The sequence below is a fragment of the Myotis lucifugus genome, unplaced genomic scaffold (assembly GCF_000147115.1).
Source record: "Myotis lucifugus unplaced genomic scaffold, Myoluc2.0 scaffold_4, whole genome shotgun sequence".
NCBI classification, from domain to species: Eukaryota; Metazoa; Chordata; class Mammalia; order Chiroptera; family Vespertilionidae; genus Myotis; species Myotis lucifugus.
The window spans coordinates 6,734,989-6,749,322 of NW_005871052.1; the positions used below are offsets into that span (position 1 = coordinate 6,734,989).

Below are 14,334 nucleotides of genomic sequence, written 5' to 3' on the forward strand. Positions count from 1 at the left end.
ACTGCCCTCCCCTGCTGGCCTGGTCGCCCCCAACTGCCCTCCCCTGTTAGGCCTGGTCGCCCCCAACTGCCCTCCCCTGCTGGCCTGGTCGCCCCCAACTGCCCTCCCCTGCAGGCCTGGTCGCCCCCAACTGCCCTCCCCTGCTGGCCTGGTCGCCCCCAACTGCCCTCCCCTGCTGGCCTGGTCGCCCCCAACTGCCCTCCCCTGCTGGCCCGGTCACCCTTAACTGCCCTCCCCTGCAGGCCTCGTCAACCCCAACTGCCCTCTCCTGCCAGCCATCTTGTGGCGGCCATCTTGTGAGCACATGGGGCGGCCATTTTGACCACATGGGGTCGGACATCTTGTGTGAGGGTGTGACGGTCAATTTGCATATTACAGCTTTATTATATAGGATACACACACACATTCACACACTCACTATATCACTGTATCAGAGGTCTTGGCATAGGTTACTAGTTAATTGTAGGGGTGTTTCTTTGAAAGTCTTAATCACCTCTGTATTTATTTCTCACATTTAGGGATCTAGCTCTTCAGGAAAATCCAAATCATCAGGATCATCACGATCAAAGAGGTTGGTTGATATTGCAGGGGAAAAAGTTAATTTATTTTTCAGGTTGTATTTTTTTCTAAGAATAACTTTTTTCTAAACTTACTTGAAGTACTCTTGTTTTAAGTAAACTATTTTATACAAACATACATATTAAAATGCGCAGAGTAGTATAAAGAGTCTTTTATTTATCACTTGGCTTCAATAATTATTAATTCATTTTGATTTTGAATTTTTATTGAATTTTCTGGGGAGGATTTATTAGGTGCTAGTGGCCTTTATTATATTTATATCACTTCTTTTACATCATATATGTGCTTTGAAAAAGGAGGAAAAGGGAGATGAAATATTGAATGCCTCATGAGGCAGTATGGTTTTTTTAGGGTTATGCGAAATTGTCTTAAGATTGGGAGTGGTAGCCATTATAGTTATGAGGAAATTATAAGGAGATCAAAGAATGGTAAAAATACTTATCTGTGTAAAATTGCCAGTGAATTGTACATAATGACTGAAACTACTTCCAAGCATACTATAATGCATACTATACTGTGTAGCATAATTCTTTTTTAAAAATATATTTTTATTGATTTCAGAGGGGAAGGGAGAGGGAGATAAAGATAGAAACATCAATGATATGAGAGAATCATTGATCTGCTGCCTCCTGCGTTTCCCACATTGGGTATCAAGTCCACAACCTGGCCATGTGCCCTGACCAGGAATCAAACCCTGACCTCGTGGTTCATAGGTCGATGCTCAACCATTGAGCCACACTGGCTGGGCTGTGTAGTATAGTTCTTATTAGAAGTTTTCAATTTATTTTATTGGTCTTTTGTTGTTTCTGATCAGTGGGACTGTCTTTTTTAAAACTGTCCTGCTCTGAAGCATTTGGGATCATTTAAAAATTTTATTTATAGATTTTGAGAGAGAGAGTGAGAGAGAGAAGGAGGGAGAGAGAAGAGAGGAAGAGATAGAAACATTGATTCATTGCTTCATTGATTCATGCATTCATTGGTTGATTCTTGTATGTTTCCTTACCGGGGATTGAACTTGCAACCAAAGCCGGGATATCTGGACAATGCTCTAACCAGCTTACCTACCTGGACAGGATGGGAATATCTTTTAATAAACACAGCTTGATTGTTATTAACTTACTCTCTAAAGCAGGGGTCCTCAAACTTTTTAAACAGGGGGCCAGTTCACTGTCCCTCAGACTGTTGGAGGGCCGGACTATAGTTTAAAAAAAAAACTATGAACAAATTCCTATGCACACTGCACATATCTTATTTTGAAGTAAAAAAACAAAACGGGAACAAATACAATATTTGTATTTGCATGTGGCCCGCGGGCTGTAGTTTGAGGACCCCTGCTCTAAAGTAATGATTCTTAACTGGGAGTTTCCTTCACAATCCCTCGGTAGCTTATTTGAATGCACATGTCCTGGTCCTACCTACTGAGTTGTAATCTTCAGTAATATGGAATAGAGATGTATGCTTCCCTAGGTGACTTTTATATGTTTTCCTGCTTAAGAGCCACTGCTCAATCTAAACCTGTTATTTATATTCTTTGGGTGTTGTTCCAATTGTCAGAAGTGTCCATAATTCTATGGACGTAATTCTTTCGTAGGAAACCTTCAATTGTAACAAAGTATGTAGAATCAGATGATGAAAAACCTTTGGATGAGACTGTAAATGAAGATGCTTCTAATGACAATTCAGAAAATGATATTACTATGCAAAGCTTGCCAAAAGGTAATGTGTATTATTTTTTTATATGAATTTAAGTTGAAATGTATTTTAAAAAATCATTGTTATAAAATTGGAACTTGATTTCTGTTAACTGTGTGTAAAGGACCAACCTGGCACTTTAATAGTGATGGAAATGTATTAGTATGGTAATGATAATGTGTTATTGAGGTTATTAATTTAGAATATTCAGTCAGCTTTGAAAGAACAATACTTACTTTCTCTTTCGATTGGGTTCTAGAAAAGGGATTTTAGTTTTCATTATACATGATTTTGGAAGTTGGTTTAAAATTTTAATATATTAAGTTTTGGTTCAGTAAATTTTAATGTGCTTGCTTTGTAGAAAAACGTAATGAATATTCTGAAAACTTTTTAACAAAAACATTTATGATTGAGTTTAGTTTTACTGTATTCTTAAATTTGCTAAGAGTCAAAGCTAAAGTTAACTATTAAAGATAGATTTAGGTGTATTTTTTGTAATTATCCCTTTAAAAAGCCTTGTCATATATTTCTCAACTGTTGTAGTTCTAACCTTTAAACCAGTGATTCCCAAAGTGGGCGCTACCGCCCCCTGGTGGGCGCTGCAGCGATCCAGGGGGGGCGGTGATGGCCACAGGTGCATTTGTTTGAACTTTTTTTGTATTACCTTTCTATTCTGAGTTCAATAAATAGTTTCATAATTTCAAACTTCAATGTTTCTAATTTACACCTTTCTTTACTATATTTTACGAAAAAGGTAGAAACATTAATACATATATCTTTCTGTTTAATTGCTTTTAAAATTTAAAAAAAATTAATTTCCAGGGGGCGCTGAGTAATATTTTTTCTGGAAAGGGGACGGTAGGCCAAATAAGTTTGGGAACCACTGCTTTAAACAGTTCATTGAATTGCGTCAAAAAAGCCAAATGAAAATCTTGAGTTTTTCCTAGTCCAAGTCTGAGAGCGGAATGATTTCCTCATAAGAGAATGACAAGGGTTTTGGTAATTTCACGGTGTTTGAGAGTTAAAAGTTTGGATTATTTTTCTTTATTAAATAGTTTATGGCTCTTAGCAGATTTTTCAAATTTATTTTGACAGCAGTGTTTAGTAAATTTTGTTCTCTGTCTGTACTTACGTTTTTATGACATGTTTTTTGACTACAGAAATTCTAAAAAATGGTGGGTAGGAGGATAAGACATTTCTTGACTAAGACCAATTAGAAGTTACAGTAGCTGAGGAATGAAGTGAGGAAAAATGAGTAAATGAGAGAAAGAAGAAAGATAGAAGAAAAATTGATGGGCCTACCATTTACATGGTTTTGCAAATAATCTATGATAAATATTATATAATGGTTTTGCTAGCCAAGGGCAGAAACTGCTAACATGGGAGTCTGAGTCCTATAGGCAGTGATTCACTTTGGCTTGCTTCATTGTCAGTGGTTGTTACTGGGTGTCTTTATGATGGCCACTGGGTGAGCTAAGAACTAGGAATTCAAATTTTTCTTTTAATGATGTTGTGGAAGAAAGTTAGTATGGGATGTTACTAACTTGACCTAAGCATAATACTCTCCCACTAAACCAGAAATAAACTCTTTCCATGAAGTTAAGTTTAGGTGATTGTAATTATTGTTAATAATTATATATTGAGTGTGTATAGATACCAGATTCTTACAAAATTAACTCATTTAACCCTCAAAACAGTGCTGTAAGGTAGATATTGTTTCTATTTGTAGAGATGAAGGAACAGATTCAGAGCTCAAGGAACTTTTTCAGCTTTAAATTGAGAAGCTAGAATTTGAACCCAGGTCTGCCTGAATCCAAAGCTAGTGAATGCTCTTTCCACTCTGCTGCTTTGCTTCCATTTAGAGGAGAAACTTCAGAAAGAATCCTAATATTTTTTGTTAGTTATAAATCTTTAACTTTTTTCAAGTGCTGTGGCTTCTCTGAGAGTATATATGTGAACTGGTTGTTGTTGATTAAGTTTTTTGGAGGTTGTGTAAATTCACTCGTTTGTAAAAACTCAATCCTTTGTGTCTCCTTCCCCTTTTCTCAGAAATTCATTTAACTAGATTGCTATTCCTTGCGAAAATCTGCTTGCTGAATAACACGGACACATGGGTCAGGGGAACCTCCCCTGACTACCAGGTTTTACTTTCTTAATTGTTGCCATAATGCACAATTATTAAGCTCAGCAATGTAGATAAATGTGAGACCTGGACCCTTTTTCTATATCCCTGCTTTATTTTTTCTTGAGAGATTAAAATGAAAAATTAAATGAACAACCTCTGTCTTAAATTCACATGCTTTATAGCTAAGAAAGTATAGTCTTTCTAAAATATTTCCATAGGGACTAACAATTGATGTCATCCTACAGTTTATTGTTAGAGCACTTAAACTTAAGTATCTCAAAGAAACCTTTTGTATGGAACTCTTTAAGGACTTTGTAGGTTACTGAAACTTTGACATACTAGTTGGGAAAGGCCTCAGAATAGTTATAGCAATAATAGCAGAATTAACTTCTCACATTGCCCCCCATTATTCTCATCCAAAGCAATATAAAACATCTCTTAATAATCTTTTTCTCACTTTGTAAGTTATATAAATGTCTAATCACTGTGTTGTGTAGCTGAAAATAATATAATATTGAATGTCAACTATAATTGAGAAATAAAAAGAAACCTCAAACATCTTTTTTTGTAGTTTAGAATTTGGATTATGAGAAGAATAGGGTTTTTTTTTTTAATTTCCCATCTGGTCATTTTATTTTATAAACTCTTTATGGAACTTAGCATGGATGTTCATATAGGCACTATAAAAATCAGAATTGGGCTGAGACTTTCTGCTTTATTCACACATTTATGTTATTACTTTATAATACCTCCCTCTCCCATTTTTATGAGCAATATTCCAAAAAGTAATCTGATTGTTGACACCTGGCCCTTTTACTATTTCCCTGTTTTATTTTCACTTAAGAGGTCCTTATACAAGTATTGAAAGCTTGAAAGAAACAAAACTATGTACCAGCAATGTTGGCTTTATCTGAACTGAAGTCTTGTACTTCACGTGCACATTTAATATGTGTAATGGTTTTTTAAATGAAATCATTCTAGGTACAGTGATTGTACAACCAGAGCCAGTGCTGAATGAAGACAAAGATGATTTTAAAGGGCCTGAATTTAGAAGCAGAAGTAAAATGAAAACTGAAAATCTCAAAAAACGCGGAGGTAAATACAAGTGAAAATGAAAACATGAATTTAAATTGCTGTTTATGACCATATTGGAAAATCTGATGTGCTTACTAAAAATACCTCCACTTTTCTGCCCATTGTTTATTAAAAGCACTACTTAAAAATAACTTCTGATTCTCTCTGAGCTCTGAAGCAGAAAAGGTTAATACCATTTATCAAAACACCTTTGCCTTCAGTGGCTATTAAGTTATCTCCAGAAGATTAGCATTTCCTTCTTGCACATGTTAGTTCTGTATTGCCTATATGTCAGAATACTATGTGTTCCCTCACCCCAAAATAATTTTAGATTTGGACAAAATCTTGCCTGTGGCCTTCATGTAACTTTATACATATCTAAAACATTGTTTCACAGAGTGATGAACATTTGCATTAGTGTTACCTGGGGTGCTTTTTAAAAATTCGAGTCCCTTGACTCCATTCCCAACAAATTAGAATTTCTAGGGATGATGTCAGAAATTTGTCCCCGTTTCTTCTTATGTACATTAAAGTTGGAGAGCTATTGATCTAAGGATAGCAATGCAGGTTGAGTAGAAAAGATAAGGGAGCTACATTTCCCTGAGTCGTCTCTTCCTTTGTCTGTCTACTCTCACTTATACACACAATTATATTGGCTTATCATCTATAGAAAGTTAGCATAAGTAGAATTCATTTAGAAATTCATGACAATGGAGTATGTATCCCATTGTTTGTGATTTTTAAATAGTGTCTATATGTATTTTTGGGGCATATTAACAGAGCCAGAACCCATGACTATAAAAGGAAACAATCTCTATAAGATAGAACATGACACTAAATTTTTGAGTAGAAGTGTAATGGAAGTGTGTCTGCTTAATATTTATCCTGTTCATTGTGAAATTATAGCATGGTTCTTATATTGGTGAAATTTTTTGTAGATTTTTATTTCAGTGCTGTATGATTATCTTGATAGGACTAGTAAAACATATCAGTATTTATAAAATTTATGATCAGTTTTCAGGTTAAATAATTTATTAGTTGTGAAAGGAAATCAAGGAAATGTTTAGTTTTTTTGTCCACAATGGGGAGTTCTATCTCTTTCAAATAAAGAAAGATTTATTGAGAGTCTAGTTTATAGAAGGGTAATTACTATTGCAGCAACAAAGCTCACCAAAACCAAATAGTATTCTAAAAACAAGAGAAATGGCAAGTAGAAAATGATAGTAAGGACCAGTAGTAAGAGTTTATTTTTTTCTGATCATGGGTCCTCTAGAGAGGACACATAATTAAGTGTTCTACATTGTATTAAAATTAATACCTAAATGGTATCTTCTGGGGAGGGACTCTGGAGCAGCCAGTGTTTGAAATATGGGTAAGGAGATTTAAAAAGAACCAAAGTTTTTGGGGAGGGTGTTCCTAGTGCCACTTTGATATGCTGCTGGTATTTGATCTGAGCTGATAAGTTTCTGGAGCATTTTATTGAGTGTTCTGTATAAGAATGTTTACATTGTGCTTAAGGAAATACCTATGTTTATAGCCATATTGTAGCACTTAAATCTTTTATGTTAGTTTTTGTCTGAATGATTTGGTATATCTTTAAGCTGTCAGAAATCACACAGAAAATTTAACTATGTTCACTTATATATACTTGTATGAGTAAACTAGTGATCTGAAGTACTGAGTTGCTAGTTAATATTCAGACTTCCAAGGAAAGTTAGCTCAAAAATTGAAGCCTAACTTAGGAAACTGTCAATAATGTAAACTATATATAAAATATTCTTATATTGATTTGAAATAAAATTAAACACAAAGATATAGCTATTTTGACCATTTTAGGAGCCACTGTTGTTTAAGTACCATAGTCTCTTTTGACATCCTTTTCTTAGTGTAACTATTTGAAAATATACTTTATATCTGATTTTCTATATTTCTCAATAATTTTGTTTCCTCTTTAAAATTATTAAAATATATTGAGTTCAAAAACAACAATGCTTCCTTTTTATGTACATACTGTATTATAATCATTAAGATTTTATATCTAAAAATAAAAATTTAAAACATATAGAAACAAGTACATAAATCAAAGGAATATTTCAGTATTTTACAATATTTGCTTAGCTGAAATATTGGTTCAGTCTTACTCTCATCAATTTCCCTTTCCTACCACCATTCAGGTAATGATTATCTTGAAGTTTGTATGCATGCGTGTGTGTGTGTGTGTGTGTGTGTGTGTGTGTGATTTCCATGCATGTTTTTATGTTTTTTTCTGTACATATATTCATAAAGCATTTATTTTTATTTTAAACATATACAAAATAGTATGTTGTATATATACTTTTGCAATATTTTCCATTCAACATTGTTTTTGAAATGTATCCATGCCAGTAAGTGTATATCTAGTTGTTTTATTTTTTACTGCTTTGTGGAATTCTGTTGTATTAGTAAACCACTATTTCCCAAATGTGACGTTATTTCCAGTTTTTTTCTAATTTCCTAATTAATACTGCAGTGACTATCCTCTATATGATTCCTTGTGCACATTTGGGAGAAATTCTTTAATGTATCACCTAGTTTTATTTAATTCTTGAGTGATATATGTGCAAAAAGCACATAGAAGATGCTTAATAAATATCTAACATTGAGTGAATATTCAAACTCTAGCTTTTATTCATCTTGTTAGTTTATCTGAAAGCAATTATTTTAAATGAAAAAGCACACTGTATATTTATTTATGTTAAAACACAAAATATATGAATACTCAAGATCAAACACTAATATAGGGCAATATGATTTAAAATATAATGTTAGCAGCTTATGTAGTAAGTCAAATTCTCTATATTTTCTGGAAAGTATGGTGGTACCCTTATACCTTGGATTAACTTTTGTGACCTCTGCAAAATAAAAATATTTGTGATAATATTTGGGCCCATAAGTGATTTGGACCTTAAAAGTAAGAAAACAAAATAAGAAATTAATAGGTGAAAAATGTTATGTTCTTTTTATCTTTTATTTAGGGATAGACAGTTTGTATTTTTTGTTTTAGTTGTCTCTCTTTTACTTGTGAATGCAGGCATTTTATTGGCTTGTTTTGAATCATAATCTACCTCCTTACTTTGATCAAGATCTTGGTTGCACATCAGAATCATTGGTAAAACTTAAAAAATTTTTTTAGGGGATTTCCATTTAGTAGTTTAGGGGTGGGGAATGACTATCTGATTTTTAAAAAGATTCACCAGATGATTCTAATGTTCAGCTCAGATTGCGAAGCACTGTCTTAAGCAGCACGAGGATGAGAGTGAGGCAGTTTCCTCTTATGATTTGTTCCTTAGGTTACCTTCAATCTGTTTTTCTGCAAATACCAATGGGGCTGTCCCTTCCTTCCTTCAGCCATTCTGCGGTTTTGCTGCCAAGATAGGTGTACCTACAAGTCTTATTTGGAAATAGTCAGTGCAGCTATGGAGTAGACAGTGGAATAAACACAAAAATAAGGCAGCTTAATGGGAATTGTGGATAATATTGAAGTAAATCTTGGGAACAAATTGGTAATATAATATTATCAGGTTTTCACATACTATATTGAAAATAACTGTGTAGACAATTCTATTTTGAGAATAAAAACCTATATGGCATACCTAACTTTAGTATAGGGTTGAAAAAGAATCTGTTCTATATATATCACTTGGTTCTTGATTCTTCAAGATCTGACTTTATTTGAAAATCAATAACAAAATGAAGAGTTCTTCACCCCTGTTTTTAGAACTTCTTTTATGGAGTCTCATGTTATATTGAGTTGTTGTGAGAAATAGGGTTTGCATTTGTAAAGGGAAACAAGTTAGAATTTGTATCTCTGAGATTTGCTAAGATTGTCTTATTTTTAGTAAGTGAATAAAATTATTAACCTTTTTACTTATGTCCAAATGTCATTTTCCCAAGGATTATGATATATTTCATTTCCAATATGAAAGTTGCAAAATTATGACCAATGTAAATAGCTTTTTGTATGTATGTATATGTGTTAATAACAGCCACTCATTTCTCCTAGAAGATGGGCTTCATGGGATTGTGAGCTGCACAGCTTGTGGACAACAGGTCAATCATTTTCAAAAAGATTCCATTTATAGACATCCTTCCCTCCAAGTACTTATTTGTAAGGTATGTAATGATCTGTTGATAATTCATTCCACAAATAATTGAATGCTTACCATGTGTCAGCACAGTGTTAGAACTTTGGTCCACAGTGCTGAAGAAGAGGGCTAATATTGTAGTGGGGAAGACTGCCCAATTAGTGCCATGATAGGGGAGATATTGGGAACACACAGGAAGCCTGTGTAATTTGGATTTGGGGGCGGGGGGGGGGGCTTTATAATGAAGACTAGAGGCCTGGTGCACAAAAATTTGTGCACTGGGGGGGGGTGTCCCTCAGCCTGGCCTGTGCCCTCTCGCAGTCTGGGACCCCTCAGGGGATGTCCACCTGCTGGCTTAGGCCCACTCCCCGGGGGGATCGGGCCTAAGCTGGCAGTCACACATCCCTTTGGCAGCCCGGGAGCCCTTGGTGGATGTCCACTTGCCAGCGGGGAGCAGGCCTAAGCTGCAGTCGGACATCCTTAGCTCTGCTGAGGAGGCAGGAGAGGCTCCTGCCACCACCGCTGTGCTGGCAGCCATCAGCCTGGCTTGTGGCTGAGCAGAGCTCCCCCTCTGGGAGCGCACTGACCACCAGGGGGCAGCTCCTGCATTGAGCGTCTGCCCCCTGGTGGTCAGTGTGTGTCATAGTGACCAGTCATTCCCAGTGGTTCTGCTTTTAGGGTCAATTTGCATATTACCCTTTTATTATATAGGATGATATAAAATAGGATCTGAAATATAAATAAGAATTAGCCTGATGAAGTGGGATTGGTTCACCTTATTCCAGGCAGAGGCAAGATGGTGTTCAAAGACTGGTAAGTAAGGGAGAGTGTAGTGTGTTACAAAATCTGAAGAGTGTATTTATATGCATATGTATGTTTTATAACCTTTTTTTCATGGATAAACATTAGTTTTTAAAATTTCCTTTCAATTTCAAAAAATGCACACTTATATAATTGAGATCAGACTGAATATACAACTTTATATCTATTAAATTATAAACATTTTCTTTTTTATTGAATTTATAGGGGTTACATTACTTAATAAAATGATCTAGGGTTCAAGTATATAATTTTATAATATACTAGAGGCCCTGTGCATGAAATTCGTGCATGGGTAGGGTCCCTAGGCCTGGGCTGCAATCAGGGCCTATGGGGCCTTCAGGCTGACAGCGGAGGCCTTCCTTCGTCTGCGCCAACCCCATAGCGAGTGATCGGTCTCCCGGTTGAACTCCCGTGGGGACAATTTGCATATTAGGCTTTTATATATATATAGATCATCTGTAAATTGTATTGTGTGTTCACCACCCAAAGTGAAATCTCCTGCCATCATCATTTATCCCCCCCTTTCCCCACTTCAACCTGCCCACCATCCCTCTTTCCCTCTGGTGATCAACCTATGGTTGTCTGTGACTATGAGGTTTGTTTTTTGCTTAATCTCTTCACTTATTTCACACAGCCCTCCTCATTTCCCCTACCCTCTGACAGCTGTTAGTCTGTTCTCTGTATCTATGAGTCTGTTTCTATTTTGTTTGTTTATTTTGTTCATTAGATTCCACATATAAGTGAAGTCAGATGGTATTTGTCTTTCTCTGACTGGCTTATTTCACTTAGCACAATACCCTCTAGGTCCATCCATGCTGTTGCAAAAGGTAAGATTTCTTTCCTTTTTATGGCTGAGTGATATTCCATTATGTAAATTTACCACAGCTTTTTTCTCTGCTGATGGGCACTTGAGCTGCTTCCAAATTTTGGCTATTGTAAATAATGCTGTAATGAACATTCTTTCAAATCAGTGTTTTGGTTTCTTTAGATATATTCCCAGAAGTGGAATCACTGGGTTGTAAGACAGTTCCATTTATAATTTTTTGAGGAAACCATACTGTTTTCCACAGTGGCTGCACTAATCTACATTCCTACCAACAGTGCACAAGGATTCTCTTTTCTCCACATCCTTGCCAACACTTGTCGTTTGTTGATTTATTGATGACTAGAGGCCCGATGCACAAAATTCGTTCAAGTGTAGGCCTTCCTTCCCTCGGTTGCCGACACCAGCTTTCCTTTGGCACCGGGACTCAGGCTTCCCTCCGGCCATTGGCAGGGGAAATGGCCATTGGCAGGGCTTCCCTCCGGCCGCCAGCACCCGGGACCTGGGCTTCCCTTGCAGGGGCAGGCCCTGCCCACACGGTGCAGCCTGCCGGTCAGTGGCCTGGGCCTCCCTCTTTGGGGTGATCATGGAGCCCCCCGATTGATCGCCCCACTGGCCGGTGGCCTGGGCCTCCCTCTGTGGGATGATCATGGGGCGATGGCTGGGCCCCTGACCAATCGCATAGCACCCTCCTTGGCTGGCCTGGTGCCAGTGGATGTCATAGCGTGGTCCCAGATGGTTGTCCAGATGGTCGTTCTGCTGTTTGCTGTTTGGTCGATTTGCATATTACACTTGTATTATATAGGATAACCATTCTGACAGGTGTGAGGTGATATCTCATTGTGGTTTTACTTTCTGTTTCTCTAATGAGTACTGACATTGCCCATCTTTTCATCTGTCTATTGGCCATCTGTATGTCCTCTTTAGAGAAGTGTTTATTCAGGTCTTTTACCCATTTTTAAAATGGCATTATTTGTTTTGTGGTGTTGAGTTCTTTATAAATTTTGAATATTTACCCCTTACCAGATGTATCATTGTCAAATATGTACTTCCATTTAGTGGGTTGTCTTTTTTCCTTAAATTCTTTATTGTTGAAAGTATTACATATGTCTTCTTTTTCCCCATTGACCTCTCCCAGCCTGCCCCGGTCCCCCAGCACAGGCCTTCACCCCCCTATTGTCTATGTCCATTGATTATGCTTATGTGCATGCATACAAGTCCTTTGGTTGATCTCTTATCCTCCCTTCCCCCTCCCCTGTCTTCCCTCTGAGGTTTGATGGTCTGTTTGATGCTTCTATGTCTCTGGATATATTTTTGTTCATCAGTTTATGTTGTTCATTATATTCCACAAGTGAGTGAAATCATGTGATACTTATCTTTCTACGACTGGCTTTTTTCAATTAGCATAATGCTCTCCAGGTCCATCCATGCTGTTGCAAATGGTAAGACTTTTTTTTTTTTACAGCAGGGTAGTATTCCATTGTGTAATGTGCCACAGTATTTTAATCCACTCATCTGCTGATGGGCACTTAGACTGTTTCCAAATCCTAGCTATTGTAAACTATGCTGTTGTGAACATAGGGGTGCATATATCCTTTCTGATTGATGTTTCTTATTTCTTGGGATATAGTCCTAGAAGTGGGATTACTGGGTCAAATGGGAGTTCCATTTTTAATTTTTTGAAGAAACTTCATACTGTTTTCCACAATGGCTGAACCAGTCGGCAATCCCAGCAGCGGTGTATGTGGGTTCCTTTTTCTTCACATCCTCGCCAGTACTTGTTGTTTGTTGATGATGGCCATTCTGACAGGTGTGAGGCGGTATCTCATTGTTTTTTAGATTTGCATCTCTCGGATGATTTGTGACTTTGAACATTTTTCATATGCCTCCTGGCCTTCTGTATGTCCACTTTTGAGAAGTGTCTATTTAGGTCCTTTGCCATTTTTTGATTCGATTGTTTATCTTCCTTTTGTTAAGTTGTATGAGTTTTCCCTATAAATTTTGGAGATTAAACCCTTATCAGATGTAACATTAGCAAATATGTCTCCTATGCAGTGGACTCTCTTGTTCATGATTTTTTTTGCTGTGCAGAAGCTTTTTATTTTGATGTAGTCTCATTTGTTTATTTTCTCTTTAGTTTCCATTCTTTTTAGTTTTTTGATGGTTTCCTGTGTTGTGCAAAAACTTTTTAGTTTGATGTAATCCGAGGGTGCTGGATCAGCCTGTTCCACACCTCCGCACTTCCTACCAGTTTCAGTGTGCTTTCTTCTTTATTTCTTTAGTTGTAGGACTTCCATTCAGCCAGCTTTCTAGAGGTTCTGGATGATGGTTGTTCTGTATTTTAGTTGTAATTTTGATGTGGTTGTGGGAGGCAGCGAGTACAGGCATTTGCCAGTGCTGCCATCTCGGTTCTCCAATCAGTATCTTTAATTTTTTGAGTACAGGTGTTTTACTTCCTTGGCTAAATTTATTTCTTGGCACCATATTTTTTTATGGGATTGTTTTCTTATGTTGCCTTTTTGGTAGTTCATTATGGTATATAAAATTGCACTCATTTCTGATTAATTATTTTGTATCCTGAATTCATTTCTCAGTTTTAGTCATTTTTTGGTTGAGTCTTTAGTGTTTTCTGTATACAATATCATGTCATCTACAAATAATGGCAGTTTTACTTCCTCCTTTCCAATTTGGATGCCTTTTATCTCTTCTTGTCCAATTGCTGTGGCTAGGACTTCTAGTACTATGTTGAATAAGAGTGGTGAAAGTGGACATTCCTGTCTTGTTCCTGATTTTAAGGGAAATTCTTTTATTTTTTGCTTATTGAGTATGATCTTGGCTGTGGGGTTGTCATATATGGACTTTATTATTTTGAGGTATGTTCCCTTTATTCCCACTTTGCTGAGAGTTTTTATTATAAGTGGGTGCTGGATTTTTTCAAATCCTTTTTCTTCATCTATTGATATGATGATGTGATTTTTGTCTTGCAATCTCTTTATGTGATGGATCATGTTCATTGATTTGCAAATATTGTACCAGTCTTGCATCCCCGGAATAAATTCCACTTGATGATGGCATATGATCTTTTTAATGTATTG

General features: G+C 36.5%; 1 protein-coding gene across 1 annotated transcript in view; it reads left to right on the forward strand.

Moving 5' to 3' along the window:
* ATRX (ATRX, chromatin remodeler) overlaps nt 1-14,334 on the forward strand; it is a 265,117-nt gene that overhangs the window by 69,966 nt on the left and 180,817 nt on the right. The window contains 4 exon segments of the mRNA XM_006082832.3: nt 519-571; nt 2,171-2,295; nt 5,378-5,491; nt 9,513-9,622. Coding sequence (XP_006082894.1) covers nt 519-571; nt 2,171-2,295; nt 5,378-5,491; nt 9,513-9,622 — 402 coding nt within the window.